This window comes from Monodelphis domestica, chromosome 4, assembly GCF_027887165.1.
Source record: "Monodelphis domestica isolate mMonDom1 chromosome 4, mMonDom1.pri, whole genome shotgun sequence".
Taxonomy (NCBI): Eukaryota; Metazoa; Chordata; class Mammalia; order Didelphimorphia; family Didelphidae; genus Monodelphis; species Monodelphis domestica.
The window spans coordinates 432,674,031-432,688,770 of record NC_077230.1 but is presented as its reverse complement, the minus strand read 5'-3'; the positions used below and the strand labels follow the sequence as shown (position 1 = coordinate 432,688,770).

Genomic DNA, 14,740 nt, shown 5'->3' with positions numbered 1-14,740 from the left:
CAGCTTTGAAGATATTTATGGGAAATCTGGATGGATAGTTTCTTTCCTTCCCCAAAGGGAAAAAAGTGTCTATCCACCTCTTGAGGAAAGATGGCTAATCTGGGTCTTTTCAGATAAATGGAGGGATTATAGCAGGCTAAACTCAGTGAGAACCCTTTCCCAACTGCCCATCTCCTTTTCTTAGCTGGAGGTTCCTGTCCCATCCCCCATTGTCAGCCAAAGTTCCAGTTCCTCCTGCAGTCCTTGCAGTGTATACTGTATCTCTTTTGTCCATAATATATTATACAGGAAGAATTTAGAGATGCTTGAAATGCTAAATGGGAAGCTTCTGCTCTTGGTAAGAACCTCATCTTGATGCTAATGTAAAGACCCTTTGAAGAGACAGAAGGTAAATTGTTTATTCAGCCAGTTCTGCCAAGGATGGACTTTTGGGCATGTGGATTTCCCCCAATTCTTTCTTATAGGTAGAAGGTCAAGACTCCTTAACTCAGGATTTTTTCTGATATTGTCAGAAGAAAGATGCTTTTGCAATAATCTCTTGTTTTTTGCTGAATCCTTGCTTTAGCATAAGATCAAGGGTGGCAACATCATTTTTCTTGTGGTATTTCCTTCCTTTTGACCCCTTTAAATTCTAATCTGGTTCTGGCAAGGCTTAGCTCCTGGGTTCAGAACAAAAGAAAATGAAGAAATGGATTTCAAATATGCATGTTATTATAGAGCTCCAAAGATCATCTTAACCAACATTCATCTAGTGTTTGATGGACATTATTGGGCAGAAGAATAAGGGATTTCAGTACCTTGCCCAGGGTGGCATAGTTTGGAAGTGTCTGAGGGTACATTTGAACCCAGGACCTCCCATCAGTAGACTTGACTCAATACCCTGAGCCTTCTAACTGCCTCCCTAAAACCTTGTTTCAATTCCAAATAGAAGTTAACTAGTTGCCTCAGTGCATTCTGGAACTTGTATTCAGAATTTCCAGTTATTAAGAATTTTTTCAGTCTCTGTCTGTCTCCCCTGTCTTTTGTTTCTCTTTCTCTTGTCTTTATTTTTTGTCCTTGACCTAAACTATGAGGTTGCCAGGTAAGGTCCATAGTATGCTGAATAAGCCCAAGTGACCTAGGATTGAACTAAGACAAGTCTGGACCAGTCTGAGCTTGTAGAAAAGACATATATCACCATATGAGATTGTACTAATAGATCCAAATCCTGACAGGATACAGGGTTCTCAAAGTCCTCTGTGATAGGTTGTTCATTAGTACTACCTGTAGCCATGTGGATGGGGCCACAACACAACTCCCTACAAATATCAGCCCCCTCCTCATTAACTTGCCATTCTGCATTCTTACCCCTGAGGCCCCCCAAACAGGTGGTCCTTGGTGGGCTCTGACAGTCTCTTGGGTTTTTTCCTGTTTCTTGTTTTTCTCTGTCTATTGTCTTTAGTCACTGTCCACTCTTGGGACATTTCTGCCTCTCCAGCCCAGTCCTGGTTTGGGCTTCCTTTGCCATCCCAGTCCTTTCTCTTTCTTCTCCAGTTCAGCCAACAATTAAAAACAAGCCACTCTGTTCCTGTACCTGAAGGATGTCAGTCTGCCCTGTTACCACCCTGTCCGACCACGAACTTTTGTAGCCAAAAGCCCCCTCGATGCCACTTTTCTCATCTGAAAATTCAGCTGCTGAGCATAGAGAATGTCTTTACTTTGGGATGGATGTAGCCAGGGCTGTTTGTATTTTCCTTAGTTCTGACCTGGGCATGAGGAAGAATCTCTTCAATGATTTCTAGGCAGCAAAGGCCCTGCCCCTTCCCCATCCTCTCCCATCTGCCTCCTCCTTCCCTCCCCTCTCAGCCCTCCCAGTCCAGCCTCCTAGGTGGGATCCTCAGACACAGTCACATGGAAGTGGCTGATCCAGTATCCCCTCTGAGGTCCTCTGCTGACAGAGCAAAGGAGACGGCTGGTAGTCCTGAAGGCCAGGCATCCCCCTCCCTCCTGTTCCCCATGAGAAATTCATTTTAAGACCCGAGTTCAAATTCTGACTTTGACACCTGTCAGTCTCTTCTATGGCCTCAGTGTGTTCTTGTGTGAAACAAAGGAGTCAGCCCAGGTGATGTACAGCACCCCATCCAGGTGAAACTCAGTGACCCCAGGAGATGGCCAGAGTCCTAATACACACACACACACACACACACACACACACACACACACACGCCCACTGATCCATGTGTGTTATATGTTTGGGCACCAGCTTGGTGCAACAGGAAACAAACCCACTAGATTGGGACTCCTCAGTCCCTGGTTCAAATCCTGTCTCTGCCACTTATTATTGCCTCAGTTGGGGTGGGCACGATGGCCCTTCTTGGACCTACACATGGCTCAAGCTTGTCTCCTTTAATGTTCTTTCACTCACATTTCATTGTTTCATTCACATAAAATGAGGGCTAACCCCTGCTGCACTAGCAAGAGTGAGTTGGAGACCTCAGGACATTCATGTGAACCCCTGGAAGGGGAAGATGGATGGAATCAAGATTTGAGGTGGAATTGCACCTAAGACACTTGGTGGCTGTGGGATCCTGCAGAAGTGACTTCATCTCTGCCTCACTTTCCTCATCTGTAAAATGGGGCATCTACCCAGCAAGATGACAAATCCTCGAGGGCCCTAGAAATGCTGGCTGTGATGATTTCCTTTCCTGGGGAATAAGGGGTACAAAAGTATTGACTGAAACCCAGGGAGAAGAGAGGCAGAATAAAGTTGGGCCATAAAAGGAGGGTGTGAGCAGAGGGCCAATCTGGGCAGGGCTACTCAAGATCAGGAAGGACTAGATGCCAAGGCAGGGACCAGCACCCTGGCATCAGGGTATTAGCAAGAGGAGTGGAGGGTTTGGGGTGACCTCCTGGCCCTCTTCCTGATACCTTTCTCTTCCCACCTCTTCATAATCCTCATATCAGACACCCCATCCTTACATTTTCTCCCCTCACTCCCTGCCATGTGTCCCACTCTTCCCCCCTGTTATTATCAAACTAAAGTTTGTGTTTGATCAGCGAAAGTTGCTATATATAAGCTAAAGCTGTCGGGGGTTAAACTGATTTGTGGGCAGGGGATGGAAGGCTGGAAGCAGTTTGATCCAACCTTTTTATTTTCTTCCAGGGTGAAGAGGTAGGAAGAGAAATAGGTGCATAGAAACTAGGAGGCAGGAATAGGATAGGCTATCTCTAAACTTTATATTATCTACCCAGAATCCCCCCAAACCTGGCTGCTTTCTTTGCAGTTTCTTCTTATCAGGCAAAGCCGACCTACACTGATCTACTCTTACTAAGATAATTTCTCTATCTAATCCTAAGCTAATAAAAATGAATCTTTATCTTCTCAAACCTCCTTGAAGTGACCTATGAAAACCAAAAGGCTGTCTGAAACCAACTGTCAGACCAAACTCAAAAGCACTTGGCAGACAGACCCTGACAGGCCCACTCCTAGTCAGAGCCAGTGGATGGAGCCCCCTCTGGCTGCTCTTTCTCTGTGGCATACCAGGAATATTGGCATCTGGGAAGTATGATTGATGTATTGATATTGTATGACCAGATGCATGGTCAGACCTCTTGATGGTCATTGTATGATTCATGAACTGGCTCTTGACTTCACCATGCCTCCTCTGTTCCAGTAAGGTCATTAACATAGCGCTGGTACTTTTGCTCTGGGCACACTCATTTGCAAAGCGCGGGGGGGGGGTGGGGGTGGGGGTGGGGGGGTGGGGTGGGGGGTGGATTTACCTCCACGTCTTTGTTTTCGTCATTATCAATTCAACCCCTGTTAAACACCTATGCCATGTTACATATTCATTGAGCACCTCCCAATCCACAACTCAATAAATGGGAGAGGACAGTGCAGTTTTCTCTCTCTTGATTCCTGCATCTTCGGAGTTCCTCTTCCTATCTCTCTTTATCTCTACCTAGGAATTCTTTCTTCCATGTGTTCTCTTATTTCTCATATTTTCCTTTAATTAATTTTCAAAGGAAAATATTATAGGAGCAAGCACCGCTCCCCATATCAATTAACTTGTCTTTGAGTCTTCATTTATTACCCATTTCCCTCAGACTCCCTTCTCCTTCTCAAGTTAAAACCCACAGAGGAAAATTATATAACAACCGCTGGCTGGATTGTTATATTCTCACTGCAGAAGAAGCTCTCAGTCACAGACTTACTCAAATTCCTAGTTGTTTCCCAAACTCTCAAAGTTACTGTCTCAAAAATAGCTGAGATCTTCTCAGAGAAATGGTCCAGCAACCTCCTCCCTGTTATGGGGCAGGAAGGATACCTTTGAGGTTTGGGAAGGATGCCTTTTGCAAGCATGCAAGACTCCAAAATTTAGCTTAAAACAAAAAAAAGAGATTTATTAATTTAGAAAGTAATGTTGAGAGTGGCCAGGAGGATATCAAGGTGGAACAGCAAGATGGGGAGCAGTTCCTGGGAGGATGGCATGAAAGGAAAGGCTGTTCCCCCATGGGGACAGCATGGATGGAGAGGCTGTTCCCCCAGACGACATCAGTTCTGGGGTTTATATACTCTTTAGATGCTATGTCCTGGTGTGGATGTGACTTGGAGAGTGTTAGTCCCTCAGGCATTTGGTGGGGTGAGGTGGTCATCTGACTGGGGCCTGCCTGGAGGCATAAAGATTCATCTCTTTGTCCATCTTAAATCTAGAGGACAAAAGAGGGTAAACATCTCAGGACCCTAGGTGGGGGTCATTGGGTGTTTCTAGGTTCAGAGTCAGGAGGAGGAAAAACAAGGGAGTTTCCCTGGTAATAGTTCGCCTGGGTTTCTGGGGTACAGTGCCCATGTCATTTCCCCCACTCCTAATATGTAAGGGAAAAAAGGATGGTGGTCTGTCTTCTGTAACTTCTTCAGAGCTGAGAATGGGTGTAGAGTTGTCCCTGCCTAACATTAGGAGAGAGAGAGAGAGGTATTGACTGTAGGCCATGTCCAGAGCATCAGGCTGGGATGGTGGCCGAGGTTATGGTGGCATCTGGCATCTGGGTGACTCGCATGAGTGCTTTTACCCTAGAAGCAACTAGAGAGATGACAAGGTTACAAATACAAGGTCCACATATCCAACCATAGGGGAGTAGCCAAAACTGGAGTGGTTGCTAATCTCCCTAAAGCCTCAGGTCTTGGATACAACTCAGAGGCACTGAGACCTTGGGCTAGAGGCCTGGGGTTCTCTCCACTTTGGGGGTGCTTCATACAGACCCAACAGTTAGAGGGACCCACTTTGGCTAGCTACTGCTTCCCCAAGCTGAATCATAGGATTATATGTCTGGCTGGCTGGGTATGCATGATTTAAAACATAGAAGAAGACCCAAAATTTAAGGAAAGAAATAGTTATTGCCAGGTAGTTAAAGGCTAAAGTAAAAGGGGTTAAGAGAGCAGGGAAGGAAAGGCTGCTGGCACAGGGTCTTAGGGACATGTCCTCAGTGAATGCTGGGTCCTAGGTAGCTGGGAACCTGCTTAGAGATGTGAAGGATGTCCAGCGACTGCTTCCCCTGATGGGCAGACAGGTCACAAGGGGAGAGTCAGCCCCTAAGATAGAAGTTTAGAAATCAGGACTAGGGGGATAGAAACAAAGAAAATTAGTACAATTAACAATTGGCATTACATATTTGCATTTGGGTATCTTATCCAACAGACTTATTAAGAAATCATCTTCTGACAGGAATAGATCCCTTTAGGATTCCCGAGTTGTTTGCAGAGTTGGTATGTGATGTTTCTGTTAAAGAATATACTTTTGCAAAGTACATATTAACTATAACATCTATAAACATTTGAGTAACAATATTTTACAGATGAATTTCTTTACTCCAGATTCTGGGGAAAATTCAAAAGAGCTTTGAGCTATTCCAAGCTCAAGATCCAGACTTCAACTGTGGTAAATTAAGGCTCCAAATACAAGCCATCAATGAATAAACTTCATCTACTTCTCAAAGTATGTTCCCTAACAATTTGAGAATGTCCAATTATTAACCTAATAGGTTGTTTGGGGAAATGGAAACTTTAATTTTCCAATTTGTATTATGTGCTGATTATGGGAATGTCACCAAGGAAGAAGGCCCAGAAGGGAAAATATCTCCTCATGTTAAAGGACACAGTGAGTGGCTTCATGTACCAAGCAAGGCTGTTACTGCCATTATTGTTTCACTCAAGGATCAGCAGGCCTAGATGGTCAGGAAAATTCAGTCCAAAGTGAGCCTTGAGCTGCCTTCTCTATAACCATCCTAGGGCTTTCTCTCTCCTTAGAGCACTTGCCACTGGATCCCAGAAGCCTTCTTTTTTTCCTTAAAGGACAAGTCTCACCCATTACAGCTCAGAGAAATTCTGCTTATCAGCAGTCCAAAAACAAATTTCCATACCCTCAAACAAGCTTTTCTGACCATTTGCCCTCTCTAAGGATTCCTTAAAGCCTATGAGTCTACATTATGGCAATTATTCTTACATATTTTGGCAATAATTAATTTGTCACAATTTAGTCATAAAACCTGAACAGGAATGTTGAATTCATTAGCTCTATAGTAATATACAAATCAAGGCTAGATCATATCCTGACCTTAGGCCATCTGAAGGAACTAAGACAAGACCAGTCAGGAATTTTCTCTAAGGAATTTTCAGAGAAATTCCAGAATTATTTGTGATTTTTCCAAAACTATATACATCAATTCTAGAAATTATCCCCAAGTTAAAGATCCAATTATGAGAGCAAAACATCTATCTGTTCTCTTTCACCTCTCTCTCTCTCTCTTTTCCTTTAAAACCCTCTGCTTAAAAAGCAGAACACAACTTCCATTCTTCCTTCACAAATCTACATACTCAAGATTTATGGTCTTTAGATCAAAGTTCCTCTTTCTTCTGAATTCAAACCCAACATACCTCTTCACCTTCTCTGACTTGCTTTTAGCATCATAAGTCAAACAAACATTCCCTTGGTATTACTTCAATTGCTAATTGGTAACCAAAAGAATTCTTATTTAAAGGATCATTGAAATGCTGTATCTTTAGCATAGTACTCATCAGTTATAAATTTCAGTTCATAGAACAAATTGGTAAATTGAGGTAACCACTGAGTATTGAACAAAATCTATGGTAGAGTCAGGTTTACAATGAGCTTGTTTACATCCAAACAATATTTAAAATACATATTTCAACAGCAACTCATATAACATTTCAAAAAAATTTCATAAAGCATTTAGTATTACAAAATCCATTTTAAATTTAGAGCTTTGAAACCTTTTAAGGACCATAAACCTTAAAGCAAGCTTTTTGACAAGCAGGCTGATTATCTATTTTCAAGATCAAGAAGTTAAATGTAATAATAAAGTTAGTTCAACTTTAATACATTGGGATGAAAACCACTGAGATGAAAACCGTTTGATAATCTTAAACAAAAACCCATCTTTGGTAAATTTAAACACTGCTAAAGCCTGTTTTACAAAACTGATCTATGGCTTTTCTATACAAACAAATTTCACTGTCTGACAAAATTAAAATTAGGATGTTATTTTTTAAACCCATATAAATACATGATCACAATTTTGAAAATACCAATAAATACCTCTAAAAGACAGATTTTAAGCATTACTTCTTTCTGTCTAGCAGACAGGGAAAGGAGATTTATCAGGTCTTCTTATCTCTCCCTGTTTACCTCAAAACAGAAGATAATTAATAGGTTGTTCTACAAGTTGAAAAAAACCTTAGTTTTAAAAGTGTAAGACATTTAAAAATCCCCCAAATAGGGGTGTCTCACCAGTTTTTCTGTTCAGAATCAACCCCCTTCCTCTCTTTAGTAGAGGAGGAAGGCAGATCTGATCAGTTAACTGAAAAGCTTCCTGGTTTCCTTCCCCCATCTCCACCTGGGTTTCTTGGCGGGCCCTTGCCTTAAAATCCAAGTGAAGAGTAGAGTTTGGAGAAATGGGATCCTAGTGAGAGAATAAAGCTAAAAGGCAATGAGCTTCTGTCCATAAAAATATGTCCAATTGCCAGCTGGTGTTGGAATTTAGGGTAACAAAAAGTCAATTTATTCATCATTTTTTTGGATGTTGCTCAGCTATTTAACATGAGAGAAAACAAACAAAAAATCTGACTGAATTTTCTCTCAGGCTGCTTAGACTTGATCTCTTCCCAACAGGAGAGGCCTACAAGCATGCTTCTCCCTTTGTCTTAATTGGGTGGGCTAGTCCCTATCTGGCTTGACCTCAGGCTGAAGAAAATAAAAAATTGCCATGAATAGGCCATGCCTCTTCTTACCAAGGATGTAACGTGGCCAGTCAACATTACAAAAAGAAATTGGTTGCTTTTTCTTTAAGCTGTTTGGTGCCAATTTTTTTCCAATTTTAAAGTATACACCCCAAAGGGGAATCTCGGGATTCTCTCTGTCTCTGTCCCATTTAGATGTGGAATGGCCAATTCCACACTGGAGAGTCAACAACTGTGCGTCCACAGAGGTTTCCCGACCAAGAGCACTCAGTTGAACATTGAGGCAGAAAGACTTCCCACACAACTTAGAACCGTCTTCCAGTATAAGAGGGAGCTGACAGACCCCAAACTCCAGTGGCCAGACTGAACTGGGGCCGATATGAGAGAAAGCACGAAAGAGGTCCCACAAGGATATCACCCAAAAGATGGGGGTTTCAGGAGTCAAAGAAAAGGCTCTTTCCTACCTGAGAAGCTGTGTCCTCATGGATGATCCGGAGTACAGGAGTAGCTTTCAGGAGAGCCAAAAACGTTGGGCGTCAAAATATTATTGGATCGAAGGATACCCTAGGGTCGGGAAGGAGACCTTTTGCAAGCATGCAAGACTCCAAAACTTAGCTTAAAACAGAAAAGAGATTGATTAATTTAGAAAGTAATGTTGAGAGTGGCCAGGAGGATAGCAAGGCGAAACAGCAAGATGGGGAGCAGTTCTTTGGGAGGACAGCATGAAAGGAAGGGCTGTTCCCCCATGGGGACAGCATGGACAGAGAGGCTGTCCCCCAGATGACATCAGTTCTGGGGTTTATATACACTTTAGATGCTATGTCCTGGTGTGGATGTGACTTGGAGAGTGTTAGTCCCTCAGGCATTTGGTGGGGTGAGGTGGTCATCTGACTGGGACCTATCTGGAAGCATAAAGATTCATCTCTTTGTCCATCTTAAATCTAAAGGACAAAAGAGGGTAAACATCTCAGGACCCTGAGAGGGGGGTCATTGGGTGTTTCTAGGTTAAGAGTCACAAGGAGGCAAAACAAGGGAGTTTCCCTGGTAATAGTTCGCCTGGGTTTCTGGGGTACAATGCCCATTGTGAATCTTGAAATTTCTCAGACTTGTGAATGTTAAAAAATTCCTCATTGTGGAATTTTTTATTGGGACAATTCACTATTGGGACTATTCCCCATTTTAAACAGTGAAGCTACTTAGATCTAAAATGTGAGAACTCTACTTAGATCAAAAATGGGAAGACCTCTACTCCACCCGTACTTAAGATTGCTTTAGGGGAGAAAACTCCTTGCTGAACAATGAAAAATGCTTACACCCATACTTAAGCCATGCCTATTTTTAGAATTAATACAAAGGGGGTGCTAAGTACCTATAAAGGTCAAGCAAACTTACATGGGACAAAGAGGTGAGAAACTTACTCAGAGATTCTAACCTACTCAGGTGTGGATTACTAAAAGGATTAATCTACTCAGGTGTGAATTCAGAATGGGCTGTCCTTTGGAAAATGTCTACTGTGATCGGTAGATGGAAGAACTTAGGGGAGGTGACATAGGAGAAAACCCCCTATATAAGAAAAGGACAGCCTGTTGAAAAAGAGATAGAGTCTCTTGAGAGACAGCCTCTAAGGAGGTTATTGAGAGAAGGACAATCTCTAAGGAGGTCTCTCAAGGGAGGCTGACTCTGGCTGGAACTCCCTCTGGGGAGACTCTGTCCCCCTGAATCATCGCTTGAACAGATCTTATGGTGAGTGATTAAGATATAAGGACTGACTGATCTTTCTTTTAGGGCTTAGGCCTGGGTTGGCCAGGGCTGCCTGGGGCCAGCCTATTCTTTTCTCATTTATTCCCCCCCCCCCTCTTTGATTTCTCATTGTATTATTAATTAAATTCTCTATAAAACCCAGTTGACTTGGGTATATTCATAATTGGGAATATTTCTCTGGCGACCACCTTATATTTGATTTAAAACAAGACACTGTAGTGAAAACATATTTTCTGCGGTCACAATTTACTCACCCACTCTTATGTCTACTACAAATTATATCTTCCACTATTTTAATCACTACAGTTTACAACCTCAACCATTTTAACTCTTACAGTTTATGGCTCCCACTCTTTTAAATGCCACACCATGTCACTCCCTAAGAAGTCAGAAAGACTGGAGGCCCAGAACTCACTGAATTCTCTCTTTTATGACAGACCTTTTAAAGAACCCTCATCAAGATCTCTCTGCTCTCTTTCCTAAAGGAGACTGTGATAGTAATAAATCTGCTTTTAATGACAGAATAAATTTAATAAAACTCCATATAACACCCCTAACATGAAGGTCCTCTGAGTTGATCCCAAGGTTCTCTTTGCCCCCCAATGCTCAGGGAGCCATTCTCCTCCCTCTGCACTGTCCCTCCTCCCCAGGTAGGTCCTTCCTCCACTCCCACACCATAAGAGGTGCTCACTCCTTTTCCAGACTAATGATGGGGTTGGACTCAATCTCAAGAAGAGCTAACATTTAGAGAATGCTTCCTGGGTGCCAGGCATCATGCTAAGGGCTTTCCAATGACCATCTCAATGACCCTAGGTGAGTCATTTAACTTCTCTCTGGTTTTCCCTCTCTGTACAATGGAGTGTTAAGAGCACCTTCATGTCACGGTTGAGGGAAGGATTAAGGGAGAAAACCTTGGTAAAATGCTGCACAAGCCTTCACTCCCTGTGAAGATGCTGGCTTTGATGGGAGTATTACTCCTTGAAGTACAGTGTCCTAGGAAAGACAGCAGAGAAAACACTTACACTGTAGTGGCTTCATTTTTCATTCAAACTGATATTCAGGAAAGAGTAGAGGGAGTAACTGTGATCGGTAGCACCTTGGGCTTAGAAGTGGGGCCCACATTGATGTACACATTCTCCCTCTGGTGCTTGAAAGACTGATTTGGGTAATAAATATCAGTTTATTGATTATACCAGTTTATTGGTTAGACCAGCATCACCCCTATGAAGTGACAGGTAGGTGAGTGGTCCTCTGGAATGACCAGAGACCCCCGATTGTGCTCAGGCAATTGAACAAATACTTTGGGGAGCTCATTTTTCAGCCCCTCCCTTGAGCCCCGCCAAGATGTCTATATATGGTGCATGCCTGAATAGGAGATGGTTCCTCAGACCTCAGCCCTTGGCCATAGACAGGGTGGACAAGTGAAGGACCAGCATCTCACCCTGTAGAGCAGGATTCATTCCTCATGAATGCAGGGCTGAGAGATGAGAAGTCTCGTCAAACAATCAGAGGAGCCATGAATAAAGGGGCATAATGGAGAGGGGAAGGATTCCCCTCCACCCACGGGACAGGGACTGCAGAGGATAAAATGAGCCATTCTTATTTTTAGCAAAAGTACATTCATGACTGAATGGGAAGCTGTTAGCTGGAAAACTGGTTTGAGGAAGTTTTACTTGTGAACCTTGTACCCAGGGTTATAAAGAATGCCCATTACATAGACCCATGTGGAGAATGGACTTAATGGACAAGGCTACAAATAGCCAGCTTTATTTTTTCTCTAAGACAGAAGAGCTGAGGCTAAGCAATGTGAGTCTGTGACTTGCACAGGGTGGCGCAGCCTGGTGGTGTCTGCGTTCAGACGTGATGAAGAGGCAACTTTCAAAGAGAGAAAGCAAATGACCAGCTGGTAGACGGGGAAATGCTCTGCCTGTATAATCACTCCTCGAAATCCCAAATAACTGGGAAGACTTCCAGCCTGATGAAGGTGAAGAGAGGAGAATCACAAATGGAATTTGTTTTCCTCAATTGTGTATTTCTTACAAGTTTTTTTTTTCCTTTTTCATCTGGAAAGAGGCCCATTAGTTGGGAAGAAAATATATATAACATATCAATAACAAGTTTCAACAAAAGTACTCTAAGTCAACACTAGATAATTGCAATTTCAATTCTCTTTCAGCCTCTGGCTCACCCCCATGCCATCGACAAATAAGTCTCTGTGTACAATGTTGTTCCAGTCTCCATGGAATTCCTCCACTTTATTGTGCCTTTTAGCACAATAGTATTCCATCACCAACAGATACCACAGTTTGTTCAGCCATTCCCCAATTGAAGGGCATCCCCTCATTTTCCAATTTTTGCTACCACAAAGAACGCAGCTATGAATATTCTTGTACAAGTCTTTTTCTCCATTATCTCTTTGGGGTACAAACCCAGCAGTGCTATGGCTGGATCAAAGGGCAGACAGTCTATTAGCTCCCTTTGGGCATCGTTCCAAATTGCCCTCCAGAATGGTTGGATCAGTTCACAACTCCACCAGCAATGAATTAATGTCCCTACTTTGCCACATCCCCTCCAGCATTCATTACTTTCCATAGCTGTCATGTTAGCCAATCTGCTAGGTGTGAGGTGATACCTCAGAGTTGTTTTGATTTGCATCTCTGATTATAAGAGATTTAGAGCACTTTTTCATGTGCTTATTAATAGTTTTGATTTCTTTGGCTGCGAACTGCCTGTTCATGTCCCTTGCCCATTTGTCAATTGGAGAATGGCTTGATTTTTTTGTATAATTGATTTAGCTCTTTGTAAATTTGAGTAATTAAACCTGTCAGAGGTTTTTTTTTTGAAGATTGTTTCCTAGTTTGTTATTTCCCTTCTGATTTTGGTTACAGTGGTTTTGTTTGTACAAAAACTTTTTAATTTGATGTAGTCAAAATTATTTATTTTACATTTTGTGGTTCTTTCTAAGTCTTTCTTGGTTTCAAAATCTTTCCCTTCGCAAAGATCTGACACATATACTATTCTGTGTTCACCTAATTTACTTATAGTTTCCTTCTTTATGTTCAAGTCATTCACCCATTCTGAGTTTATCTTGGTGTAGGGTGTGAGGTGTTGATCCAAACCTAATGTCTCCCACACTGTCTTCCAATTTTCCCAGAAGTTTTTATCAAATAGAGGATTTTTGTCCTAAAATCTGGGGTCTTTGGGTTTGTCATAGACTGTCTTGCTGAGGTCATTTACCCCAAGTCTATTCCACTGATCCTCCTTTCTGTCTCTTAGCCAATACCAAATTGTTTTGATGACCACTGCTTTATAGTATAGTTTGAGATCTGGGACTGCAAGTCCTCCTTCCTTTGCATTATTTTCATGATTTCCCTGGATATCTTTGATATTTTGTTCTTGCAAATGAACTTTGTTATGGTTTTTATTAATAACATGAAATTTTTTTTGGAAGTTTCATGGGTATGGCACTAAATTAATAGATAATTTTGGGTAGGATGGTCATTTTTATTATGTTAGCTTGTTCTACCCATGAGCAGTTAATGTTTTTCCAATTGTTTAGATCTAGTTTTAATTGTGTGGAGAGTGTTTTGTAGTTGTGTTCATATAGTTCCTGTGTTTGTCTCGGCAGATAGATTCCTAAGTATTTTATTTTGTCTAAGGTGATTTTGAATGGAATTTCTCTTTCTAATTCTAATTTCACAACATCTCATTTCTAATGAGATGTGTTGGAGATATATAGAAATGCTGATGACTTATGTGGGTTTATTTTGTATCCTGCAACTTTGCTAAAGTTGTTGATTATTTCAACTAGCTTTTTGTTTGATTCTCTAGGATTTTTTAAGTGGACCATCATATCACCCACAAAGAGTGATAGCTTGGTCTCCTCATTGCCTGTTTTAATGCCTTCAATTTCTTTTTCTTCTCTAATTGCTACTGCTAGTGTTTCTAGTACAATGTTAAATAACAGAGGAGATAATGGGCATCTTTGTTTTACTCCTGATCTTATTGGGAAGGCTTCTAGTTTATCCCCATTGCAGATGATGTTTGCTGATGGTTTTAGATTGATACTATTTATTGTTTTTAGGAACGGCCCTTCTATTCCTATGCTTTCTGGTGTTTTCAATAGGAATGGGTGTTGTATTTTATCAAAGGCTTTTTCTGCCTGGATTGAGATAATCATGTGATTTTTGTTGGTTTGCATGTTGATGTGGTCAATTATGAGTATGGTTTTCCTAATATTGAACCATCCTTTCATTCCTGGTATAAATCCTACTTGATCATAGTGAATGACCCTCCTGATCACTTGCTGGAGTCTTTCTTGCTAGTATTCTATTTAAGATTTTTGTATCTATGTTCATTAGGAAGATTGGTCTGTAGTTTTCTTTCTCTGTTTTTTTTTACCTGCCTGGCTTTGGAATCAGTACCATATTTGTGTCACAAAAGGAATTTGGTAAAACTCCCTCTTTGTTTTTTATGTCAAATAGTTTGTTCTCTAACCGATTTTGAAAAATCATATTAATTTCCAATTGATTTTTGATTTGGCTCTCCATGTACCCTTATTGATCATTATTTTTATTGCCTTATGATCTGAAAAGGTTGCCTTCATTATTTCTGCTTTTCTGCATTTGTATGCCATGTTTTTATGACCTAGTATATGGTCAATCTTTGTGAATGTGCCATGTGCTGCTGAAAAGAAGGTGTATTCCTTTTTGTCCCTATTTATTTTTCTCCATATATCTATTAACT

General features: G+C 41.5%; 1 protein-coding gene across 7 annotated transcripts in view; it reads right to left on the bottom strand.

Annotated features, from left to right (window-relative positions):
• Window positions 1-4,356: 4,356 nt before the first annotated feature.
• LOC100618339 (zinc finger protein OZF-like) overlaps window positions 4,357-14,740 on the bottom strand; it is a 49,055-nt gene continuing 38,671 nt past the window's right edge. For 4 of the 7 annotated variants that reach the window (XR_008918194.1, XR_008918188.1, XR_008918190.1 and 1 more), the window contains one exon: window positions 4,357-8,848. Coding sequence is in view for 1 of the 7 variants with exons in the window: in XM_016422684.2 (XP_016278170.1) it covers window positions 11,772-11,969 (198 nt within the window). In the remaining 6 variants the exon portion in view is untranslated. Of the gene's footprint in view, window positions 8,849-11,731; window positions 11,970-14,740 lie in introns of those variants that run through there. The other 3 variants (XR_008918189.1, XR_008918193.1, XM_016422684.2) reach the window with 3 other exon arrangements.